This window comes from Achroia grisella, unplaced genomic scaffold (assembly GCF_030625045.1).
Source record: "Achroia grisella isolate CSIRO2021 unplaced genomic scaffold, CSIRO_AGI_Agris_v1 utg114, whole genome shotgun sequence".
In the NCBI taxonomy this organism is placed as follows: domain Eukaryota; kingdom Metazoa; phylum Arthropoda; class Insecta; order Lepidoptera; family Pyralidae; genus Achroia; species Achroia grisella.
This window is the reverse complement of record NW_026712585.1, coordinates 2055197-2083141: the sequence shown is the minus strand read 5'-3', so window position 1 is coordinate 2083141 and position 27945 is coordinate 2055197. Positions and strand designations below refer to the sequence as shown.

At 34.1% G+C, this 27945-nt stretch overlaps 2 protein-coding genes across 2 annotated transcripts; one reads left to right on the top strand and one right to left on the bottom strand.

Annotated features, from left to right (window-relative positions):
- Positions 1-6551: 6551 nt before the first annotated feature.
- On the bottom strand, positions 6552-8837 carry LOC131850571 (uncharacterized). The gene is made up of 2 exons (XM_059200858.1): positions 7182-8837; positions 6552-7025 (listed from the first exon to the last, which is right to left on the bottom strand). The coding sequence occupies exons 1-2, from the start codon at positions 8835-8837 to the stop codon at positions 6552-6554; spliced, it is 2130 nt and encodes a 709-aa protein (XP_059056841.1).
- A 1830-nt stretch (positions 8838-10667) lies between these two features.
- On the top strand, positions 10668-19748 carry LOC131850563 (uncharacterized). The gene is made up of 8 exons (XM_059200850.1): positions 10668-10809; positions 13882-13996; positions 15540-15609; positions 16298-16442; positions 17612-17791; positions 18855-19010; positions 19378-19557; positions 19732-19748. The coding sequence occupies exons 1-8, from the start codon at positions 10731-10733 to the stop codon at positions 19746-19748; spliced, it is 942 nt and encodes a 313-aa protein (XP_059056833.1). The 5' UTR covers positions 10668-10730.
- The last annotated feature ends 8197 nt before the right edge of the window (positions 19749-27945 follow it).

Here is a 27945-nt window from a genome sequence, read left to right as displayed (position 1 = left end):
ATACACAACAAAAAGCTATTAGCAATTACGCAATCAGATATTGATCCACTCGTTTGGAATTATTAAATAAATAGATACAGAACTTGATGCACTCAATACTAAAATAATATTAAATAAAGAAACATTCATCATATTCACTCAGCAATAGGAAGGTTCACTTTGAGAAAAAATATGGAAGGCAGAGGAGTTAGAGATATACAGTCTACACTAAAGTTGCTAAAACCAGTTCTTAAAACCACAAGGTTCTAAAGGTTCTATAAACAAAAATATTAGTGCATTCTAATTTTGTAACAACGCCATCTATGCATGGCGTTGCATGCATGGCGTGGCATGCAGACAATAATATTTCATTGATTAGTATCTATAGTATTTAAAGTCTAACAGGATTCTAAACAACTGGTGGAAATAGTACATTCTATTGACCCTCTAGACCACCGAGATCTTCAGGAGCCCACCTCATGTACAGAACATTATATCGGTTTTTTACCACATTTCACATAGCACTATTTAATCCCGAGCTAAGTAAAGCTTGTGTTATGCCTCCTAAAAGAAATATGTAGTTAAATATATTAGTTTTCATATATACTATATATACCTAGAAAACTAACTAGAGACTAAAACAAATAAACGTTATTATGAATACTAATATTTGCTCCGTGCAAGGAATAGAACCGGGAACTATCGGAAATTATGCGGTGTGCTAAACCGCTAGACCACCGAATCTCTCAAATCATATCCTGAATCCAATTTTGTTATTAACTTAATAATTTGATAAAAGATGAGCTTTAACATCTTGCACACCTAGTATAATTATAATATATAACTGAAGTTGAAGAAATATCTGAAGCTGTAATCCTATTAAACGATGCTCTTGCCTACACTGAGGACTGTTAACCATAGCAAATGCCAAGCAATTATTTCGGGTGTGGGTAATAAAATGTCGATACCTTATTGCTCGAATGTTAATGACCTTGGATTAACGATTGATAACACCCTCAGGTGGAGTTAGCATATCGTTTTAAGAATTTTCAATACTAAGACCTTACTCATTCAGTCCCTGGTACTCCTCATTATTGATTACGTTGGTGTATGCTGCTCGGATATGAATGAAGAACTTCTAAAGAAATTGGATCGTCTTCTCAATAACTGTATACGTATACGTTACATTTCCGGTCTTAGAAAGTACGACCTTACCACGCTCAGCTTAAATGGCTTCCAATCTACCAACGCAGTGTACTCTTTATTCTTTACTATACCTCTTCCGAGTATCTTAATACCAAATTTCTTTTTCATGAGGACATCTCCTATCGCAACCTTCGTCCTTCTAGGAATTTACTTCTCCACGTTCCTGCTCATCGTACGAACTTCGTTTCAAAATCTTTCACATCACGAGCCATCAAACATTGGAATGAATTACCCCTTGACATTAAATCCAGCGCTTCCAAATTCTCGTTTAAATCAAAATTACGTAGACACATTTCTTTGAACTAGAGTAATTCCTTTCATCCCAAATTTCAATGCTATTTAATATTCTTCTACCCCTTCTCCTTCAGGTACCTGACTTTCATTGTTGATTTGTGTATATATTGTATGTGTATGTTATTACATATAAATCATTCATAATACACCGCCCAGGGGGGAAGGGGATTGTTAGTAATGTAGATTGATAAACCCATTGCTAGCAATGTACCATGTCAGGTCGACCTCCACGCGGTTCCCCCTGGAAACCATCGTGTTAAATTCCTGGTGAATTTGCACGATGGGCTAACTGACCTGACCTCATGATCATCCTATCATCCTCCACTGGTGCCCCGCCAGCGTAAACCGTTAGCGCAGGCGGGTGCAGCATTCCATTATCAACCCTAAAAAAAAATACACCGCCCACATGAATCTCTGATTGCCCTATGGTTGACTGAGAGAAAATACCTGTAGGTGTTAAGTAAAATTATCTATTTTTGAAATTAGGCCTTTAAGTTAATACATTAAAGTGCATTTTTCAAATCTTGTAATTTTCGAGTTAATCCAGTATTGTCACCTATATAGGTACTTGAGCACCAAAAACATTAATAGACAACCCGTGATGGTATTCTTATAACATTTGAAACATGAGCTTGAAATAGTTTTTAATATAGATAGTTATTTAATATGATGGAACGGTGCTCCCGCCTGCGTTAACGATATTTATATTTTTTTATTAGTTCTCACTTAGTTATTATATATACAATATGTATGTTATAGTTATGTATTTTTGCAAAGCATAAGTGTATAAATACAAATTTTAATAAAAAGTTTCATCGTATATAATACTCGTACAATGTGGTAAATACACTTTATTGGAAAACCATACAATAATAATAATAAATCTAGACATATCATACCGCGCCATCTAGTCCCATCTGATATAAATACTTAAATATTTGTGTAACATAATATACTTAGGCAACACCCAGACTAATACATTCAATCGTACACGTGAATACAAATGTATGTAACGTGCGACGAATCGAACCCGTAGTCATCGGAAGTAAAGCGGTGTGCTAAACCGCTAGACCACCGAGGACGTCAAATTTCGAATACTGAAACTTCTTTCAAATACTTATAAAAACTGCAAATTTTTAAACAATTCCAAGTATTAAAATATATCGTAAACAAATGCTGAGATTTAACATACGAGTAAGTACATACATCGTTTTATGACTTCGTTTACAGTGCAGTAAACACGTCTATAGTGTATATGTCATGATAAGTAGGTGTCGGGTTATTATTGAATTGGTATTGGTACTTTATTAAAGTTTTAGCACGGGTCTCATACTATTTGTACTAATAAATATAATCTCTATGATACTCGAGAATAATGGACCTTTCTGATGGTGAAGTGATTTTTGAGGTCAATTATACAAATACACAAAAGTACAAATCTCTCCTCTTTATGATATTAGTGTAGATCCTTAGGAATCTACATTTGTAGATAAAAGAGTAGTACTTACTTATATCATATGGATGACCACTTTAACTTACGTAAGGCACCACTTTATATTCACCTAATTACCTATCTGCATGCCAAATTTGAACTTCCTAGGTCATCTGGAAGTGGGTTATAATTTTGATCTATAGTTGATCAGTGATAAAAATGACGATATTTGGAATGAGATATGTTTATGTAATTTGGAACACATATTTATCTTGCAAGTCTCAATATATGAACCAAATTTGACAGGTTTATGTGAAAGAGTTTTTGAGTTATGAGAGGGTCAAAAGTGGCTCCAAATGGTTCGTGTAAATATACACACGGTGCTGCTCGCCAGTTCTCTTACTTTAACATTTAAAATTTAAATTAAAAAAAAATCAAGTCATTAAAATATGACGTGAATTCTGACAAGGCGTTGACAGAAGGAATAATGCGTAAAAAGTGTTGCGATTGCCTGCTGCATATAAATACCGTTATTTGTTGTTACCGTGTTGTTGCCGATGGCAACCTTTTTGATAGTTTTTATGTTTTTTATATATATTTGAATTTTATATTTTGACGTTCTGTTTTTATATACCGTTTTCTTATGCCATATTGTCTTTATATTTTTGCTAGCGAGCTGATTACACCTATTTTACCTCACCTAGGAACGTGTCTCATTTTTAACTAGCCTTAATACAGTCCTTCCGTAACATTGTAGTCCTTTCTTTCGCCGTCTTTAGTATTACAATATATTAAAATTCTAAATTTTTCTCCGACATGAAGACACGTTCCCAAACGAAGGGTGAGAGTAGTCAGCCAAGAGCGGAATCCTCCGCGGATATAGTTGGTGAGGAACCTAGCGCGCCGCTCGAAAGAACGGGCGCAGCAAGCTCTTTTATTTCAGGTTCCACAACATCATCTTCCACTGTCAGAGGCCGTTCCGTAGCCGCTCAAGTCAAGCATGCAAAAAAGCTCTTGGATTTGGAACGAGCCGCAGCTGCGAAAGAAGCGGAGCGAGAACGACAATTACAACAAAGAGAACGTGAGGTACTCGAATTGGAGCTATCTGCTCAACTAGCTGAGATTGAAGCTGAAAATGAACGTAGCTTACGTTTCTCTATTAAATATGTTCAGCATTGGCTCAACAAATGTATGGATATTGCAACGGAGCCTAGGGTGGTCATTCCCAGTCGTACTGCCCCTGTTGGTATTCAAGCCACCGGTAGTTCGGCTCTTGTGGATTTCCTACCTTCTACAACGTGTCCCCGCAGTCGTACCCCTGTTTCGGAGGTCGCTTATACGATACGTCTGCCCTTGTGGATCGCGTCTCTGTTTCTAATAAGTTCACTAAACTCTACTAGATTAGATTTATACTTTTTAATATGAGATTTCGATTAATTTGATATTAGATTTATACTTTTTATTATCATATATCATATATTTATACTTTTGAATGTCACATATACATATATTAAAAGAATAAAAGGTTTAAGGATACAAGTTAGTTATACATCTGAAAAATATAATGTTTTTTTTTAGATGCTATATTTTTTGTATTCCATAATACTTTGTTTTTCTGATGTTATTTATAATAATATTTTCATGTTATATATTATATAATAATAATATTTTACTTTATAAACAAGATGTGTAATAAAATTTTATTTTTAGAATATTTCAAAAGCAGTGACATGCCTGCTGATGTTTTATCAAACACATAGTAGGTATAGGGTTGGCAAATATATTTTTTTGTAATTCCTTTTTTTTTTTTGCTTTTTGACCACATCTGATTAAGGGGGAGTGTTGTAACTGGCTAATCAGATATGTATTTTATATTCTAAATTTGTATTTAAATTTATAGTTCTTTTATATTACATTCTTGTTTTTTGACACTTCAATTCCTAATTGTCAGTAGTCTATATTAATATATTTTCTTCGTTTACCTAGTCTTTTTTCTTATTACTGCAACATTTTTATTTATGTATATATGACTGTTAGTGAAGATCACTAAAAAAGTATAAATCTAATCTAGTAGAGTTTACAGTATACTGCAGGCCTTGCTGACATTAAAACTTACTGAGAAATGTATAACCTGTATAGGACATTCTATCACATCCATACCTCTTGAAGGATCATCACAGGGACGTGGATAAACCAGCACAATCATATATTGCACCATCAGGAACACTCACAATTAATACCCAAAGGGACGTGGATAAACCAGCACAACCATGTATTGCACCATCAGGAATTCCCACAATTAATTCCCAAAAATCCTCAAACACTAGTCAAAACTGTTCATCTTCTTACCGTCAAAGGTCGGGACGATAGTCATCACCAAGATACCATCAATTAGTTCCCTTTTAATAATAAAATACCTTATCCATAAGACAGATTCCAAAAATAAGACTTCGTAGGAGTATATGACAGCAACGTATTAATCTTATTAATAATTAATTATAAAACATTGTCAATATCAGCTAAGTTTTCAACAGTCGCCATAACTGCATTTTATGTAAAAGTTTATGATGCTTATATTTACACCCAGAAATATTACACAAATCCCCTCTAGTACAATATTTATATCTATGTAAACCTTTCTTAAGGCATCTGTTACAAACTTTTTCATTTTTTGTCGGGTGTGTCGGGGTCCTCTGTCAGTAATAATCATGTTACTATAGAGGATATAAGGAGGACCAACCACGAGCGCAGATTTCCCTGAATTCCGCAGTTTGTCCTCCGATTATGACAACCGATAAAAACGTTAACGAGACAGTTGCTCATACGTCAATGAACATAAGACTTTACGGCCATTGTTAAAAGTTGTGGCGGTTACAGTAAGCGGCCCTAAGGGTAGTGTCGACACATTTGCTCTTTTGGACGATGGATCGACCTCTACCTTTATTGATTCTAAGATTTCTCGCGCTATAGGGGTATCTGGACCGATGGCTAGCCTCAAGGTGGAATGCATTGGGGGGCTCTCAAAACTGTCTGAAGTAGAGTTTATCGACATATGTATTAAAGGGCCCAATTCTGGTGGTGATCCTTTTAAACTACATAGAGTGCGTTCCATTGCCAGATTGGGTGTCTCACGACAGACGTTACGTGACGTGATGGGCAACCGCACCAGCCTCTTAGAAGCTCGACGTAGTGTTCCGCCAGCGGTTTGAACGTCGACGACACGTACACCTCCATCGTAGCCAGGATAAACCGCCGAAACTCTGCCTCTAAGCCAGCTACCTCGAGGAAGGTTACTCTCTAAAATTAGGACCAGATCTCCGACGCGTAGGGGACTAGAATTTCTATCAGTCCTTGATTTTGGTATTAAATTCGGCAGGTATTCTTTAAGCCAACGCATCCAGAAATGATCGGTAAGTCTCTGTACCTTTCTCCACTGCTGTCTTCCCACCAGGTCTCTATCAGAAAATTGTGTTGTCAGTGTAGGTTGCGCTCCTGGTGATGTACCCAAGAGAAAGTGCATTGGCGTTAATGCTTCTTCTGAGCCTGGTTGATCAGAGATATGTGTCAAGGGACGTGAGTTGACTAAGGCTTCTGCCTCTATAAGAAGAGTTATCAGCATCTCATCAGAAACTCGTCGATCTTATAGTGATGACTTCAGGGCGCACTTCACGCATCTAACTAGGCGTTCCCAAGCGCCTCCCATAAACGGTGCTGCTGGTGGAATAAAACGCCAACGAATGTTGGAATTGGCTGCGGTATTTAAAACACTCGAACCGTACAGCTCCCTCAATATCCTCGCAGCACCCACAAAGGCTGTCCCATTATCAGAGATAATTTCTAGTGCGGTCCCTATCCTTGCAATAAAACGACGGAGGCTCAGAATTGCAGAATCAGTCGACAAACTATGTACTACTTCAAGGTGTATAGCACGAGTAGTTAAGCAAGTGTAAAGTGCACAATAACGCTTCTCAACGTGTCGACATACGGATACCAAGAGAGGGCCGAAGTAGTCTAAACCCACGTAAGAAAACGGTCTCTTATGATGAGCAAGTCTCATTTCTGGTAAGTTTCCAAACGATGTACTAATTGGTGTTGCCTTCTTTATACGGCAGATCTGACACGAATTAATAAAAGCTCTGACCGTTGATCTGAGTTTCAAAATCCAGTATGACTGAAGCAACTCATTAACTACAGTATCATGCAGCATACTGTAGCATGTGCAGCTTTCTGATGATAATGAAGTACTTTACTGGTATTTCATTAATCTTACCGCATAGTCTTTACCATCAAGGAGGATCGGACTTTTTGTATCATTGCTGACATTCTCTACTACATCTATTCTCCCTTGCAGTCGTAAAAGTTCTTCTTCTCCAAGAAATATGTCGATATTATCTATTCTACTACCTCGAGGTACTGGCAGGCCACAGCGGATTGCTGCTAGCTCTTCGGTAAAGAAAGATACCTGACTCTGACGTAGAATGTGATTCTCCGCCCGTTGTATCTCTTCAGTCGTTAAAGGAGGCAAGTGTATCACGCAGCTTGAAGCTGACGATCTCGCAGGTTGGCTGCGATTACCCATCAGTCGTGCCCTTCTATTCGTAACATTGTACCTGTTGATGAGAAGAGTGATAAACTGATGTGAACGGGCAGTAGATCTAAGTAATCTAAGGTAACTACTAAAATGTGTAGGAGAGGCTGCGATAGGTGAAAAGATGTAGGTGACATTTATGTAGTGTGATAATTTATAAGATAGTTTCAACTCCTCTATACATGGGAGAGTTGAGATGGATGGTTCGAGAGGCCAGTTATTTGGAGAAGACCGCAAGAACTCAGGACCGTTGATCCATCTAATTTTTTTAGTAAGGTCGCTGGGTATGGAGCGAGTCGCGTCATCTGCTACGTTTAATCTTGTAGGTACCCAGCGCCATTCGCATACATCTGAAAGTTCATGGCTTTCCCCCAAACGTACAGAAACAAAGGTTTGATATTTTCGAGCGTCATTACGAATCCAACCAAGTACATTACGAGCATCCGTCCAGAAAACCCTAATATTAGGTTTAAACGCATGTGCCGAACATATCGTACGCGCAAGACGAGCTGCAATCAGTGCACTTTGAAGTTTTAAACGTGGAATCGTATGAACTTTATTTATGGGATTTATTCTAGCTTTACTGGAAACTAACATGAGCTGCACATTTCCATCAGAATACGTAATACGCCTATATGCTACTGCTGCGCACGCATCCTTACTGGCGTTACAGAAAATATGCAACTCACGATGTTCTACATGATTTGATAGAAGATACCAGCGTGAGATTTTTAAAGTCAGAACAGACAACATGTCGCTATGCCATAAACGCCATTTTTTTAATAGATCTTCCGGCAATTCGTCATCCCGGCTGATACTTAGACGCCAGATATTTTGAAGTATTATACGTCCTCTAATAGTAAGAGGTGACAGTATACCCAAGGGATCGAATATACGCATCAAATCCGATAGAACAACCCGTTTAGTAAGTTTTTTTGGCAATTCTTGAACAAAATTGTTACTGAAACCGAGAGTGTCTTTATCTGGATGCCATATCAAACCCAATGTCCATACGCTTTGGGTAAAGTGACCTAAATCAACTGAATCGACAGATGTCGACTGTACAAGACGTAAGTGTGGAGAGACGAGTGCTAAAGCAGAAGGTTCGTTCGAAACCCACCCACGAATTTCAAAAAGTGCTCGACTATGTACTTCGATTACGTCCCTCGCTACTTGAGCCGCTTTCTCTATGTTAGGATGACTGCCTATATAATCGTCCATATAAGTATTATGAATAATAGCTTCCGCCGCGTCTGGAAATTGGTTTTGATACTCTGTTGCATTTTTGTTCTTAATATAAATAGCCGCAAAAGGACTAGAAACTGCCCCAAAAACCATAGAACTACCGTTTGTTTTCTTATGCCATATTATCTTTATATTTTTGCTAGCGAGCTGATTACACATATTTTACCTCACCTAGGAACGTGTCTCATTTTTAACCAGTCTTAATACAGTCCTTCCTTCCGTAACATTGTGGTCCTCTCGCTAGCAAAAATATAAAGACAATATGGCATAAGAAAACAAACTGTATATGAAAACAGAACGTAAAAATATAAAATTCAAATATATATAAAAAACATAAAAACTGTCAAAAAGGTTGCCATCGGCAACATGGGCCTGATAGAGATATTGAGTGGATTACATATATAGTAGTAAATATAATTTACTTTCGTTCCGATCGCAGTTGCACGTTACATACAAACTGTTACTTAGCAACAATACTTATTTTAAATGTGATGGATTATACTTTTTCTGCTTAAATCAATGTGCCTAATATAACCACTATAAGATAATTGCCATGAAGCTGTATTATTATAATAATTTTATATTATTATTCCGCTTCAGTTATCTCATATGTGTTTTTATCATCCAAATACAACTAAATATTAACATGGCGGTTAAATGATCACATCATTGCTAGATATGTTGTAGCGTGATGATATCACCTCATCACTGTACCATTGTGTATGACGTGATGACGTGTAGTGTCTAGGCAGTGAGTATACCGGTGAAATATTAGTCCTATTTATTGCACTATATATGTATATATAGTTTACTATATAGTGTGCTACGTGGCTTATTCGTAATGCGTACATTCGACGCGGAGTCGAGACGTAGACTGCTTTACACTGAACTTTATCTGGAGAGGTACTAATGGAAGGGTCTCGATTGTTGACAGAAATATTGCAAGGCGCAGGCACATTGCAAAGGCACATTGTAGGCACAATATTCTGCTATAAATATAGAAATATAGATAATACAAACAAACGCCAATTAATACAATATTGAAAAATTATGAGTTGTTATTATGATATAAAAGGAAAACAACGAAATATTATTTTGTCCTTAATTTTATTATTAGTCAATAAAATAAGAATACCACACTACATATATTTGTAGGATATTCATATTGAAGTACTAGAAACATCGCTTTTCTGTCAGGTATATATTGACAACTATCAACCTGCCCTGGCTTCTCATGGGCCCTATTGTTTAACTTTTAAACTGTTCGACACTGATGTATTTATTTGGATATGGATTAGGAAGCGCTCAAAATGAATTTATTGCCTTATTTTTCATCGCTGCTCCGCTCCTATTGGTCGTACCGTGATATTGTATAGCCTATAGCACTCGGGGATAATATAGTTTACTAACAGTGAAAGGATTTTAAAATCGAATAAGCAGAACCGGATTACCCCAAAAAAAAATATACAAACTTTACTTCTTTATAATATTAATAGAGATAAGTTTTAAAAAGTCCGAACTCTTATTCACATAGTCATAATTCCTGTTTGTACAGCATTTTCTATGACGACACCTCCAAAAGAATCATAAACCTTGTCTGAACTATTGTGACGTCCGTGGTAACTGTCATGTGCTGCGTTGTGTCGAGAGCTGCAATTATCGGAAGTAAAGCGGTGCCGGTGTGCTAAACCGCTAGAGTACCGAGGCCAAAAAATAACAATCAAAAGAAGTTAAAAATTAAAAACCACTTATGGCTCCACTCCAGCAACTAACACAGTAGACGAAATATTCGTGGATTTCATATACCTACTCTGGTCATCCCAATATTGAAACTTTAAATGATGGCCACATTAACATGGTTCCAGCAAACAATAGTAATGAGTCATGTTGTACTTAACAGTAAATGAGCAGAGAACATGGCCACCATACACATTATCGGCGTCGTATTGTCCATAGAATAATCTCGATTCGCCTACAGTTGAGTCAATGGTGATCACAGCCAATATGTCAGCCCTGGAGTTTAAGTTATTCATTTTGTTTAATATCTACCTCTGTATATATGCAGGTTCGTATTTAATATTGTTTACTATATGTACGAGTACATACTGCTTAATTATAAACGCCTCCAATCGCGGTGTATCCAACTAATCCTACTAATAACATCAGAATAAACGGCTCGCCGCGAAAGTTTGTTATGATGAATGTGTGGATGAACGATTGTTCCTTTTTCTTGCAAATACTACAGCATCTATTTTATAAAACGTTATAGTAATACTAACATTCCTTTTATGAATATTATTTTGAAATTGTTTTCTTATATAATTTTTTACTATTGTATTCTGAGCTTTTCAAATTGGACATATTCTTAAACTTATTTATTTCTTCCTTGAATAGCTGCTGACGAATCTCGCTACAGTCATAAAAGCTATTGTAATAAGACAACGGATTTAAAACATAGTTTTAAAAAATAATGAGTAAATTACACGGAATATAAACACAAGTGAAATTCTTTAATTTGCGATCTATCTTGACCTGACTATTAGAGTTACACTAAGTTTATGTACTGTGGGATTGTTTTTCTTAAATAGTTCAGAAAAAATATTACGGGAGAGCCAATAATCTTCTTTTGTGTGGAAGGCGTTGTAGCCAGAAGAATTATATAAATATTAAATATTTGCGTAGAGTAATAACAATGTATTCACAATAAAACAAGTTATATAAACAGTTTTGACATAAAAAGAATTATTTTGACATAAAAGATCTTAGAGAACATCTCTGTTTTGTGCCTAAAGGAGAAAGACTCGAGCGGCCGCTAGTAAATATACATTAGATTCAATAATGAGATGTGCTATGAGAATTTTCGATGACCCCAATCTCTCTGGCGGTATCGAACCACTTAGCTTAAGGCGAGACTTCGCTTCGCTGTGTTTTGAGGAATTGTTCGATATGCCTACGACTACTTTTTATCATTGCATCGCTCGCCACCGACAGGGAATTCATCCCCACACGCTGGAAGCTAAGTGGTCTCGGACAGTGCGGTCTCAGACGAGCATCCTCCCGCGTACACTTAGATTGTAGAATGAACTTCCTGCTGAAGTTTTCTCTCAAGGCTACAGCATGGGGTTTTTCAAGAAGGGTGTATTAAGGTTTCTTAAGGGTCGGCAATGCACACGTGATACCCCTGGTGTTTCAGGCGTCCATAGGCTACCATTAACCATCAGATTGGCCGTATGTTTGATTGCCACCATACTACTATAAAAAAAAAATTGGAAGCCGGTTATCCTTTTTTATTTGGAGATATAAGATTAATAAAAAAAAGTTCAGAGAATAAAACATAAATGAAAGATCACGCGGTTTCATACTTTTTAGATTTTGTATTATGTATTGATTGTAATACAGCTAGGTTTTCATATACATACATACAGAAAATTAGCTGTTTATGTTTATTTTACGGGACATTGTATTTATCTGGGTCTACATTACATACTTTAAATTATGTCCACTGAGAGAAACTGGGAGTTAATAAAATATATTTCAATTAAATGTAGAATTCGTCAATACATTTCATTGAATATTTAAATGCAAATTTTACTACGAATGTTGCTATTCACTTCTTTAATATTTCATCTCTCATTCAACCCCTTAGAACCCTTTTCCTTTATATATATATTTAATCAATAGACTAAAAAATAAATTTCAAGCTTCTAGCTTTAAAAATTACAATATTTTCATATAAACATTTAAATTTTTCTTTATTTATATTTAATTAATAGTCAAAAAAATAAGTTTCAGGCTTCAGCTTTGAAAATGGTGATACATCCATATAACTTTGCACTTACCCTTTCAACTCATTTACAGCCCTTTTTCCGGATTCACTACTTTTCTAGACTTTAGACTAATTGTGTTGTTTCATTTATATCATCTATTCCTGTATATCGGTTCAGTAGTTTTGGCGTGTAAGCGAGACAGACAGACAGATAGACAGTGTTACTTTCACAGTCATAGTCATATTAGTGGGGTATTTAATTAACTAACCCCAAAAAACCCAAAATAGTTTCATCATTCTAGCTTCAAAAATTACGAATTTATATAAAAATAAAAACTTTCATCCCTATTTTATTTTACATCCTTAATGGTATTTATTTTTACAAACTATGTATGTCATATTTATTTATATTTAATCAACAGCCTCAAAAATAAGTTTCCAGCTTCTATCTTAAAAAATGATGAATTAACATAAAAACTTTCATCCCCTATTTTATTTTACCCAATTACAAATTGTTTACAAACTTTGAATGTCATATTTAATCAACAGTCTTAAAAATGTGTATCAAGGCTCTAGCTTCAAATATGACGAATTTACGTTAAAACTTTCATCCCCTATTTTATTTTAGACCCTTAAGGGTAAACTTTCTACAAATTTTATAGGTCATATTTATTTATATTTAATACACAGCTTACATCTACCCTTTCAACCCATTTACAGCCTATGTCCTTTGTCAGGGTTTGTAAAAACAAATACCCTTAAAACCCGTAAAATAAAATAGGGATGAAAGCTTTTACATAAATTCGTTATTTTTTAATCTAGAACGATGAAACTTTTTTATTTGGGTTTTTGGGTTAGTTTAATAAATTCCCCGCTAATATTGTGACTGTGAAAGGAACTGTGTCCATTTGTCTGTCTGTCTTGCTTACACGCCAAAACTACTGAACCGATTTAAATTAAATTTGGAACACAATTAGTCTAGAGTCTAGAAAAGTAGCCAATGTCTTTTTTCAGGGTCTAGACCATCTGTGTTTACAAATTTTATTTAAATGGGTTCGGTAGTTTCAACGTGAAAGCGAGACAGACAGACAGATGAACGGACGACAAACAAACAATTATGGTAATTAGTAATTACTTCAGTATGATATGTGCAAATGTTTATTGAAAGTTTTAAAAAGATCTTTAGATAATTTAAGTAATACGCGCTAATGAGAGCAGTAGCGTATACCCATATAGATTTGCAAGTACTATTAAATGACTGCCTACTTATTAAATTGACTTACGCATGCTATTTTGAGATAGCCCGAGAGCACATATAGTACTTAAAAGGGGTTTTTATCGTTATTAACTACTTATTTTATTTCTTTACAGAACGTAATATATATTTTAATGTTAGTTATTATCCATCGAATATAGAATGTTACTATTTGGAAGGAGAACATGCTAACATAGTATTTTTATACTCAAAGTATATTAACCATGCATCGTGAGTAACTTTTCTTTCATTCGATTATTTTGGTTATAATTAAAATATTTCCATCATAGTGCCATCGTAAAGACATGGTTTTTATGGAATTGGAAAGGCGAATAAGTTGTCCTAACAGTAAGTGGTCGCTTACAATGCTGTTCATATATAACAGCATTTCAGACTCCACTCTATCATATGACACCTGTGATACCACTCAAGCGTTGTCATTCCAGAAGGTGCGATGCCTATCTGTAACTATACCTTTCAACCGAAACACAAATTATAAAGCTAGCTGCTTGGCGACAGAAATAGGTAGAAAAATGTACCACACAGACGACTTCTTATAGCGTCGAACTCTGTAAATATAGATAATAATAGGGATAGAATGGTGCAACCATTCTATCCCTATTAGTAGGTCGGTATAGGTAGATCGAATGTCGCACCTGTGGACCGCACCTTATACTTAATGCAATGACAGCAAGTCGGGAACAGATCAAGTTGAACCATTTCCTCCTGGACCAAAACTTCTAACATGTTTTAGAAAGTACGTTATGGATAAAAATAGTCTTTATGCATTACAACTTTAAAGCCCATTTGTAGAAAAATTAAAAGACGTTATTTAGTTAGTCTTGCTTTTAAAACGCCGCTTTCACTAAGCTTCATAATACAACTTTCTTCAACGTTTTAGAAGTTTTTAGCCGAGAGGAAATTATTGTCAAAATTATACTTAAGCTCAGCTATTCAAAACAAAATATTTCAGTTAAAAAAATCAATGATGTTATATTTAATAATACTTTTTCTTCCGCGTCCACCACATACAGAAAATAATAAATTTAGAATAACTGACACAAAAGGCGATCTCATCGATGAGATTTAATTTGTTTAAGGCACGCTAGATGACACAGTACAAAATGTAGAGCGCGCTATTTAGCAAGTTGTTTGTATACAATAGAGCATATACTGCATAATACTGAGTAACACCACGAGATATTTATTGGAAAAATAAATATTATTATGCAAGATATAATAGATACAGAAAACAGTGTAGTTAGATTGCGAGAATCTAACTACACTGTTTTCTAAAACTACTTGTTTGTATGTACTAAAGATACTTGTTTGTAAAGTTTTTTATTATTATTCTCTGACGATTTGCTTGTTGTACACGTTGCTCTCCACCACCATTTCAATTTTTACGAATGTAAAAATTTGTTATACGAAAGTTTTTATATATCGCTGCGTGTTGGCGTAGATAGATAACAAAGAATACACAGTAGCCACACAAGCGAAGTGGTTCCAAACAGAAATGTCTTGCAGTCTACTCAGCAAGTGTCCGCCTTCCTTCACGAGTTGGTTAAAGAATAGTTCACTTTCAAGATTCATCTATTGCAATCGGTTTTACAGCCTTTTGTCACAATACAGAGATAATTAAATTAGATTTTTGATGGTCTTCCCTTTCGGCTCACAGGTTCTCAGAATATTTTGTTTTACCATCAGACTACGAACGTAATCGATTGTAATTTGTGGTATAAAAATGTACATATAGTATATGACATTCTTTCAGATTCACTCAAGAAATTAACTATAACTCATATACAGAACATAACTGTAATTACAACGTATCGTTTAAATTGGTAAGTATGCATATGATATTTCATAAACAAAGTATATGATTGCGTATATTAATGGAGTACGAAGTTACATCTGCCCATAGACTCGACCATCACGCATACAGGAGGCAGAACTAGACAGAACGGACCGGCGCGGCGACGCGGCGCGGCGGCGTGGTGGTCAAATCTCGATACAAGTGTGGTGTTCAGTGATTGGTTCACTGGCTCACCGTCAATCTGGGACCAGTCTGTCCAGTGTTACCATTACAGTTATCATATTTTATTGAATGTCTTAGAAAAGCTTATTATATTCTTATTCTGGTACCGGACAGGTCGCTAACGTACCGCTGAAGTCAACTAACCGGCAGTCACAACATATCGTCATTCCAATAGAAATCAAACTCCAAATAACATGACGTTAGTTAGTCTCAACATAATTATGTAGACATGAGCCAATGAGAGATACATTCCTAATAAAATTTGAATTAAATAAAACTTTTAATATTAAAGTAGCCTAAGTTACTACTTAGTAAAAGATCCACCTGTTTCAGAGATTAGCAAGAACAGACAGACATAATAACTTTTAATCAACTTTTTGATGCAAGTACTGTCTATACTTTATTTATGCATTTAGAGAAAAGCTGTTAATTTGAAATTACAGACACTTCAATTTTATATATTTATAAATATATATAATATCTACTATTTACAGCCACCTAAAAATAAAAACAAAAACAACATATGGTTTCTACAGTTATTAACTAATAAAGATGTGGCGAATAATTATAACAAGACACAATTATATAATGGCAGTTGGTATGCTCATAATGTGCGTGGTGTGCATTTAGAAGCTCTGGGTAAGTGAGTTCTTAAGGTCATGTACCTTAATATATTAATAATTTGATTATATTACGCAACATCTTTGCCAAACTGAAAAGATTTTTATGATTATTCTGGCAAGGAATACATTTATTAGATTGCATGTTAGTCATATATTTATTTACGATTGAAATTTCTTGTAAGTACATACACGAACCTCGTATGAACTTGCGTTTTAAATTAAAGTTCAGTAAAATTCAGAACATACTCGTTGTTTAAATGAAAAGGACATGACAGTGTAACGTAATATCTGAAGTACGTAAGACGTTTGACGTTTTTATGAAGAATTGTGTCGATAATAATTAGCCGGCACTATTAGTATAGTGCCGGCGCCAAGCGCCGATACGAACACATAATGCTAAAACGATAGTTCGTTTTAGCATAATGTGTTCGTATCGGCGCGGCGTATCAAAATAGGCCTGGCCTTGTACTAGCTACACAGGGTTATTACTTCGAATTTAAACGCAGTTCAGAAACTGATCCCTGCACATTGTCTAACTACTGTACCTCCGACAATTCCATAGTCTAAAACTTTATGTACTGCGTTCCTCGAATATTCGACTCCGAAATACGAGAAGATTGATGTCAGTGGTGCGGATCCATAGTCAGGGGCAGATAGTCTAACTATATGCGGTTTTAATGAGAAGCTTCTTTTGATATGCGTTGAAAACAATTGCCATTTCGGGTACATTTTAAAACAAATGTAATCTAGAAGTTATGATGATGAAAGTCATCCAACAGACAAACGCTTCAACATGGATACAATCCTACCTTATGACCGATCAATACGGATGGAGGATGTTCAAGTGATAATAGGTACTCTGATGCACTGATGTGCATTTATAGGTGTCTGTCTGTTCGTACGAGTTGGCCAACACTTTTCATCTGAGTACAATTTAAGGCTATAGGAGCACGCGCGCGTCAACATGATCCAACGTCGTCAAACATTCATGAACTATCTCTCTACTCGTATACTTGGGGAAATTGCATGAGCAATTGAACAATTGAAAGATAGTGTGGTGCCAACTTACAAAGTATTATAATTTCTGACTTTAATAATTACTATAGATACAAAGAAAGTATAGAAAGCTTCTAATTATCAAACCATGTTAAAACTACATGTTGTTATAATAATATATTATTCTAGCATTTCCTACTGTAAGCGTCAATAGTACCAAGCAAAATTTGACAGTACTGGAGAATCAGAATCCATATATTATAGATGTAACTTCTGTATACAATTATACACCCAGTGAAGATTTGCAAATAGAATGCGAATATAAAAGTAATAATTTGATCAACAGCACATGCACATACTGCAGTACAAGTAAGTTAGATTTGACGCAATAAATTATATTATTATTATTATTAAAATGAGTCATTATTCATTAGTACATACTCGTGATTTATTTCCACAATCATTATAGTAGGTAGATCTCGCCTTACTATATTTCTGAATATTTGTACTTCGTCTGGAGGGAAGACCATTAGCAATGGAGATTATTGGTCACATTGCTAGCAACGTACTCTATGATCGAACCCATGGGCTTAATGAGGTTCCCTAGAAATTAGAGTTCTTCTTTATTGTTGTATCTTTTCGTTATTTCGCGAGCATGTTAGACACAACACACTACTTCGTTATTGTTTATTTTATACATCGCAATTTCGATTACCTGAGAATCTATTATTAATCATATTATTTAACATTCATCCTTTTCATGTCATTTCAAGAGTTATAAACTAATATATAAAATTCTCGTATCACAGGCTTCGTGTTTATACCTACTCCTCGGAAACAGCTTGACCGATTTTGATGAAATTTATTTTTCTTTGTTCTCTAAATACACACAACTCAAAATTTTCACCCTTCTATAACCAACCCCTATTTTTAATAGCGCATTTAATTTATATGGTAAAACAACATTTGCAGGGTCCGCTAGTGATGCTGTATATTAATTTTCAATTTATTAAAAATTTTCAGCTTTATTATACATATATTATATTAAGTTAATTTAATTATTGATACACTATTAGAGCGATATGCATATAATAATGTATAAACAATTGCACGGCTTAATATTTAAGATTGTTAAAAACAATATGCACAATTAAATCAAATCAAATCGTGTATTTTGCAAATAAATAATTTTTATCTGATTTGTTTTGTGATTTGAAACAGAGACTTCGCCAGATATACAGTACTCGTATTTCACGTATTTCATGGATTATTTATTATTTCGATGAAATACATGAATCAGTGCGTGTTTGTTTCATTCAGAGATCGCTGTTCATTGATTTGGTGGGTCATGATATGATGGTGAACTCCTTTATGATATTTTCAATCCTACGACTGTGCTACGAGTGTAATATAAACATTTGTATCGTTTCAGGTACTACATGTACAGAACTTAACAGTGAAAGAAAACAAAATAGATGTCAATTTACATTAGAGAACATACAAAATGGATCAAAAATTATTTGTTACTACAAAGAGACGGACGTTAATATATCTGTTACTGTTCATTTTAACCAGAAGAAACTAGATGGTGAGATTGTTTTCGTTATAAAATGTGTTTTTTGTTTATAAAATGACGTCCACATGTATAAATGTGTCCTTAAAAGCGTGTTGAAGCGAAACAGTACGTACTATTTTGAGACGTTTAATAATAGATAATGACTAAAATATTATAAACTGTTTTGATTTCCTCCTCCTCTTTGTAATATTGAGCAGAATATTATTAATATTGTTAATTGTTTTTTTTCTATTTGTTATACAAAATATAATCACCATTGTGAAGAACATTTGAGTAACATTAATGTGTCTTCGCGGCACAGTATGTACGAGTGTGCATTGTTGTTCTGCGTCATGTTTGGAATGCACTTTTATTTTATTAAACAATTTCTCTTTCTCAGATATACTGAGGCTGAGTATAAATAACATTACCATTGGATCACAAAATATGTCGATCAGTAATCTGACAGGGACGTACATATATCATTACATACCTGGGGAAAGTCCGCGTGTAGATTGTGAAGCAGTACAATATAACAAAAAAACTAGTACTCTCGAATGGATGAGACCGATTGAGATAGGTAAATGTATGTTTTGTATAATTATATAGAATTAAGAAACCTGATAGATCGTATTTCATGTAATATTATTTTTTTTATCCGAGATCGATCAATTGAAATTCGATTATGCCTTAAAAAGTTAATTAAATTCAAAAATATAATTATATATTTTTTAAATAATCCTGAATTTAACAGGAGCCGCTATGAGTTAGGTACATTATAGAATGATATAAATAAGGAATTAGGTATTGAAATAATAGGTACGTAAATTATTTGAATACCTAATTACCGAATACCACACAACTTAATTTGAAAATGTCATGTTAATAAAATAAAGCATACGAATAGTAAACAATGGTAATTATAGAAAAGCAAATAAATTCCTGAGAAGTAAAAATTTAAAAAAACGTGTTCTATTATAGTAAGTTTACTACTTCTTTTATCTTGTTATATAAGACGTAATATTAAATATTTTATTTATGTATGATGTGGCCTACTTATACTCATATTAATACATAGTAATATAGTAATACTATCTATATGTATAAATTCTACAGTTATATTTACATCTATTTATATAAATATAAAATATAATATAAATAATATAACATTAAACAAACATACATATATATATATTACACTAATAAAAATTCATACATATAATACTTTTAATGGTAAGTAATATATAGTATTTTATCGTATAGATTTCTAGCGCATCTCATTCCGCTGGATTCGCGCCGACCGAGGCAGTTCAAAGTGCAACGCATTTCTAATGTAAATATGTAATGCGACCGCACCGACAAGCGAGCTAGTCGGACACTGATGTTACTCGATGCCCACGTCTCTCATCAATAAGCTGCTTGTACTCTACATCTGCTTACGCGCCCGTCTTGAACCATATAATTCATGACGTTTTATTAATCCACACTGTTGACCATCCTTCTGATAATTAAATAAAGTGTATTGCACCTAAACACCCAGGCGCACCCCACACATGACATAGCTAGCTGCGTTTCGACGGATTAATCACGTCATTCTATGTATGACGCAGTAGATACTGGTGGATTCCATCTAAAGCAGACATAATTAGAACGTTAGTTCTAATATCCTTCTGCATTATTAGACGGTTAGTTAAACTAATGTCATAGTTTAACTATCATTCTAAATTAGTTGTAATTGGACATGGTGGATTTAAAGCTATGTACTTGAAGAATATATATTTTAATCATCATAATATTGATACGAATAGGTTACGTGAAGCAAAAGATCATTACCTCTTTTTATGAAAATTATGATAAATAAGTAAGACATTAGGTACAATTAAAAAATAAATAAGGAGTAAGTGTATAGGGCAGAAAGCAAAACTTTTTTATACGAGTATTTAAAATACATTAAATTAAATTAAAAGTAGTTTTAATGAATTCATTATTACACACACACACACATACGTACATGTTTTTTTTAATTATTATCATTAATTGACTACTAGTTATCTACAGTACCTACCATCAATTATATAGTATACTAGCTGTTCCCGCGACTTCGTCCGCGTGGAAATTAACTTTATTTTTCTATAATAAAAGTATTTTTCTAAAATAAAAGTAGCCTAAGTTACTCCTTATTACATTAACTACCCGCTAAAAAAAGTCCCGTTAAAATCGGTCCAGCAATTTCAAAGATTAGTCGGAACAAATAGACAGACAGACAAAAATTTTAAAAAGTGGTTTTTTTGGTGTATGTTCCGTATTCATATTCATATGCATGTATCAAAAACGGTTATTTCAATATTACAAACAGTCCAATTTTATTTATATGTGTAGATTTAATCTTATGATAGTTATCTAATAAATAACCATAACTTTAAACAGCAATGGTGGTAAGCAGGAATGTGGCACATCTGATGGTAAACGGTTACCATAGCCTATGGAAACTTCCAATACTAAGGAAGTCACATGCACGTTTAAGACCCTAAAGAGACCTTGCTACATCCCATTTGAAAACTCAGGCTGTAGTCTCTAGATGAAAGCGCTGTACAGAAAGTTAATTCCGCAATCTGAGTGTGCGTGGCAGACAACTACTCTGAACAAGTGCACTGTACATCACCATTTAGGTAGCTTCAGTAGTGAAGACATATTTTTTGTAAATGGCGACCTGTGTACTAGTAAAAGGTAGAAGCTACCTTAGACACTAACATATTCCCCGAATCGATCGCCGCATCGCATCGCCCTGTGCCTCCGTTTAATGTCCAGATTATCGCACACAAACTCAGTACAATATATATACTTATTTAAATATTTTTCTTCAGTATATACTATACATATAATATAGTATATACTGAAGATATTATGTATATCTTTTCGTAAATACATACCATCATAATATACATAGAAACTATCAGATATCCAGACCAATACAAATCCCAATATACATGTACACAAATGATTGTATTGTTGCGGTCTGTTCTAACGACTTGTATAAAGCGATATGGAAGTATCTATGCGACTATAATTTAGTTCTGAGCACAAATCAAAGATTCATCCATATTCTATGTTTTAGAAAGTAAGTATATTACTCTATGTTTTAGAAACTAAAGAAGACCGTAAGAAAATACAGAAAAACATAGTAAAATATTCTCCACTAAAGCGTCACATGAATGGATCGAGTTTGACGTGCGTGTACAAAATTAATGGAAAGTCAATTGCCAACGTCTCGATTCAATTTTTTTTAAAAGGTAAACAGTAACTTTATTATTTCATAAGTATTGACTAAATTTTAGTAATGTCGATTGTCTTCACTTTTGTGAAGAACCTCTGAACATCACTACGGATATTTATTAAGTACATTAAAACGTTTTTTTATATTATTAATTTAATAAATTAAGTAGTTTGTGCGCACAATTACAGACCAAAATATTTCTTATTAGTTGTGCCCGCGATTTCACCCGCGTTAATTTTCAATACGAATGTGTTATTCTGATGCATAAACTAAACTGTAAAGTGTCATCAAAATCCTTTCAGTTGTTTTTGAGTGAAAAAGTAACAAACATCCATCCATACTCACAAACTTTCGCGTTTATAATATTATAAGATTTCATATTTTTCAGGCGGGAATCCTCTGTAGTTGGTTTTGATATATTAAACTTAGTTTTTATAAAAAGAAATAAAAATATTCATTACCGTACCTTAATATATTACCCAAAATTCAAATCCCCCAAGTAAAATGTATTTTTAACAACCACCCTACTACATTAATCTAAACCTACCCCTTGTAGTCCGTTAAACCCAGGAATATTCATTACCCTCAAACCTCTCTCAATAATCATCTCTCTCATGTGAGAGGGATGGGGGTATATACCTCAAACAATTTCTAATGCGGAGAGGATTGTTGGCTTTGAGGAGTAGTACCTACTTTACATACTCGTTGGTAGGTACTACTCCTGCCCGCTCTAATGTATGATATATATCAGGTGTCATCTCCGTGGGACCCTCCCTAATTAATAAACTAATAAATACGTCACGATAAGCGCAATCACGTAGCTGACTTTAAATTTAAACACACACTATCATTTTCCATTGGGTCCAGAATACCAGTAGGAGAGGCGGGCGACCATTGTTTTTTTTTTAGTAATTTATTTACCCTACCTACCCCATGTCCTCAAATCACCCTTTTGTTGTGATTTATGATAGAATCTTGGATAATATACATATCATGTTGATCATTCTTTATATTTATGACTTGATTTTATGTTGCGTTCATAAATCTATTTCAGGGAATAGATATTAGTAGGCCCTATTTAAATTATTAAGATCATTCAAGTATATTAATATTAAAGTTTATGTTATGGAGAAGTTGTAAACATACACTTTACAGATTTTTTCGAGGTACTCATTTCTGCATCTGCTAATGAGGTAATAAACAAATTAAGCCCGACCAATATGCGAAGCGAGAGCTATAACGTGGGAATACAACATTAAGATAAAAGAAAATGATGTATTAAATATATCATGTAGAGCTATTGATGGTACTTCAGCAACCAAATTATACTGGAAAAATTGCGCGATGACAACATCTAAGTGAAAGTTTTCAACAACGTCAACAAGTGACGTTTTGTAATATAATAATCTTTAAAGTATATTATATAGGGGTGCTACCACGTACCACGTTCCATCTATCCATCCAGGTGGACTGTCACTTATTGTCATTCCACTTGTGTTTTTTAGGATTTAGATATTTAATCTCATTAACAATTACAAATAATTCACTTATCATATTAAGAACTAAAATATTAATTTATACAAAATTAAATATTAGTAAAACTACCTTTTGCATTTGTTACGAGTACAAATGCAAAATGTAGTTTTTTTGACAATCCTCCATATTTATGTTTTCACTAATATTTAATTAGTCAGAATTTAAAATATGACTTTACTTAGGCTGTTAGTGGTTGGCTATCTACCTACCTCGTACATACGTTATAATAGACTAGGGAATATTGAACAGGCTTAATTAGAGCTCGAAAGGAATATGACGCGTACTCCTATATATATGGAACTACTGCAATTGATGCTGATCATGAGCTTCAATTTGATAATGACAGCGGTGTTGCCAGTTATATCATTAATTACTGTCAGGTTAGCCATGAAATTGTTTGCTATACCAGGTACATACATAAATATTGTTTCTTATAGACCATGACATTTCCTATATACGAACGGAAGTAAATCAGATATCTGCCTATATAAAATATCTACAGCCAACATAAAATCCACTCGATTAGATCAGCGCCCGAGTAGTGTTCACAAATCAACCCATAATACATGTTATTATGTACAAATCAGTGTAAATAATAATTTGTAATAATAAGACCTCTGTTACCTTGCTTAATATCCTTTCATATTACAGACTAGCTGTGGAATTTAACTTCATTTATCTAAAATAAAAGTATCCTAAGTTACTCCTTATTACGTCAGCTCAATCGTCAGCCAAACAAGTCCCGTCAAAATTTGTCCAGTCATTTCAGAGATTAGCCGGAACAAACAGACAGACAGACAAAAATGGTAAAAAATGACATTTTGGTGTATGTACGTATTTATATTCATATGCATGCAGTAAAAAACAGTTATTTCAATGTTACAAAGAGACACTCCAATTATATTTATTAAAAATGAATTTGAATTTTTTTAATCCTGTACTAACAGGTTTGAAAGGAATAAGAGCTGAGGTTCTTGTCAGTTCTTCTCGTTCGAAACCTCTCCGAACTGAGAGTAGATTTGACATATAAGAATCTGTAATAGATAAATAAAGATGTTTTGATTTCATTTGATTTGAGTGAATATTTATATATGTATATATTAGTGTTACTATTATTAGTATTATTCATACTGAACTTAATATTCCATCACACCAGGTTCAGTGACGACCAACAATGTTACCGGAGATCACGCACAAATCAACGCCAGTGTGAACGTCCAGAACAATGCTGATAGTAAACTCACATGTGTTTATGAAGATAAAAAAACCCCACAAAACAAATTACGTAGTTACATCAATATACATTTTTGCTCTAGCTGCATAAAAACTCAAAGTAAGATAATGGTATATATCTATATAAATAAAATTCCTCAATGTGCGGTTAATTGCAAATCGACTCATCTATTTAGTTATCTTTTCATTGTTTAATGTTACTTGTAATTCGAGGTTTTTTTTATCAAAAGAACTATCGAACAATTGCCCAGAAATACGTATTTTTCTTTTTCCTGTAAAAATAAACATTTCTTAGGTGTCCCCGCTTACGCTAATGACGTACTTTGCTGTGGAGGACCAGTGGAGAACGATAAGCTGAGCATGAAGTCCGGTCAATTCGACCATCGTGACAATTTCACGAGGAATTAATCTGGGCGGAATTCACTTCCACCGGTCAGGTTGACCCTGAGTATAATAGACGAGAAATTATGTAATTAAGGGAATATATTGTAGACTAGCTGTTCCCGCGATTTCGTCCGCGTGGAATTTACCTTTATTTTTCTAAAATAAAAGTAGCCTAAGTTACTCCTTATTACATGAGCTACCTGCCAAAAAGAAGGCCCATCAAAAACGGTCCAGCCATTTCAGAGATTAGCCGGAACAAACAGACAAAAATTGTAAAAAATGTTATTTTGGTGTACGTACCTTTTACATTACATTTATGTTCATATGCATATAGAAAAAAACTGTTATTTTAATATTACAAACAGACATTCCAATTTTATTTATATGTATAGATGTTAAGAAATTAATTAGTTCATGTAGTACTGTAATAAAAATGGAATAAGTGTATGTAGAATGAGGGAAAACGAGTAATTTTTTAGGTTTTGCGGTAAAAGGTAAGGTTCATTTTATGTTTCATTTTTTGCATACATCCAACTGCCAGTCAGTCACGTTGCTCTATTTAAAAAGATGCTGTTATTAATTTCGAATTTGGAATTGTTTTTAATACTGTTGCCATAAAGGAAAATATGAAAATGTATTTTTGTTCTAAACATAACTATCTTGTATATGTATAATACTGTGTATTACGCAGTATTCGTCCGGAACCCACACCACCGATTGTACGTTTTATTCACTGTAAGCGACTAGCGAGTACATTAGGTATAAAATGTATGGTTAGTAATCAGTTGGACTGGACTTTCCTGTTCATCATCATAATATTATTAGTTTTCCCTATAATATACGCTTTGTTAGTCTCGTTCGCGATCTATATATACATGTTTATAATGAGTGGAACGTCCATATTGTGGTGTTTATTGTTTCTAATAATGATACAACAGAGTATTATGGAAACTTCTGATAATAGTGAGTTTGACCTAAATACATACTCTTTAATTCAGTATTATCCAAGTTGATATAATAAAAGCTTGTTTAGTTTGTTATTCTAACGGCTGAACCGATCCTGATGAAAATTGGCATATTATAATTATACAGCTGCTGGTTTAGAGATGGTCACTAACTACCTTTAATTCCGAGTAACCAATCAAATGGTCCTGACAACGAAGTCCAAGAATAAAACTAGTTAAAATAGTAATAAAATATCTGTATATTTTTAAATAATTCCAAGTATTAAAATATGTCGTAAGCAAATGTTGAGATTTAACATACGAATAAGTACATACATCGTTTTATACTTCGTTTACAGTGCAGCAAACACGTCTATAGTGTATATGTCATAATAAGTAGGTGTCGGGTTATTATTGAATTGGTATTGGTACTTTATTAAAGTTTTAGCACGAGTCTCATACTATTTGTACTAATAAATATAAAAGAGTAGTACTTAGTCATATCATATGGACGACCACTGTCACGTACGTAAGGCACCACTTTGCTCACCGCCAGTAACGTAGATATCCCTCCTCTATATCAACTTTGATCACGATACATTTTTTAGATTTTCATATGATCGTAAACGGTACATCACATTCTGAAGACTTTGATTACAAGTACAACGAAGGGGACATAGTGAATGTAACATGCACTGTACATGAGAATCTTGATTTGGAATTAGACGTTGAGATGATTGAAGTACTTCATAACAGTAAGTACATACAGTAAATACATAACAAACACCTATTGTGGTGTTTTATCACTTTCTTTAAAATTAAGCCAATAATAATAATAATAATTACCTAAGGACAACACACAGCGCTATCTAATCGCAAAGTAAACAGAGCTTGTGTTATATGTATTAGATAACTGATATATTTTTTTTGTAAATACATACACATTATACATAAAAATACACAAATCAATTCAAACAATCATACTTATGAATACAAATGTTTGTACCGTGTGAGGAATCGAACCCGCGTACATCGGACGTAAAGCGGTGTGCTAAATCGCTAGACCACTGAGGTCGTCAATAAATAAATAGGAGTAAAAACATTTCAATGGCAAACATTGGGGCATAAGACTTTTGGCGTTTAAAATTTTTATAACAGACTTTGTAAGGAGTCGTCTGTGTCGTCGTACCTCGGACTCGCCTGTTTCTGTCGCCAAACAGCTTCATTTGTAAGCTGCGTAAAGTTAGAGATAAAGCGAAAGTATAGAATATAAAAGTATAATATGATATATAAGACCTCCGGACGGAAACGCCGATTGAGTAGTATCATGGGCGTGACATGATAACGTGATGTTCGTGGTGCTGTTCATATATATCGGCGACAGTTACCACGAAACCATTCAACCACAGATGGAGATATGATACAGTGGTTATTTTCCATACCCGACCTGATATCATCAGTGATTTTGGTTCGAGGACTTTAGAGAGGAAGGGCAGAATACAGATGGGACGGAATTCGGAATAGGTTGTAGGATTAGACTTTTGGGAAGAGGGATTATTTGTGCATCTTTCCAAAGTTTAGGATAGCCACTAGTTAA

Excerpts from the sequence above, each read along its gene's own strand:
- LOC131850571 (XM_059200858.1), bottom strand. The coding sequence starts at position 8,837 with ATGGTTTTTGGGGCAGTTTCTAGTCCTTTTGCGGCTATTTATATTAAG. Across the intron at positions 7,026-7,181 it reads TTGATGGTAAAGACTATGCG|ATCTGCCGTATAAAGAAGGC; the intron begins GTAAGATTAATG and ends AATTCGTGTCAG.
- LOC131850563 (XM_059200850.1), top strand. The coding sequence starts at position 10,731 with ATGGTGATCACAGCCAATATGTCAGCCCTGGAGTTTAAGTTATTCATT. Across the intron at positions 15,610-16,297 it reads ACAACGTATCGTTTAAATTG|CCACCTAAAAATAAAAACAA; the intron begins GTAAGTATGCAT and ends TACTATTTACAG. Across the intron at positions 16,443-17,611 it reads TGTGCATTTAGAAGCTCTGG|CATTTCCTACTGTAAGCGTC; the intron begins GTAAGTGAGTTC and ends ATATTATTCTAG.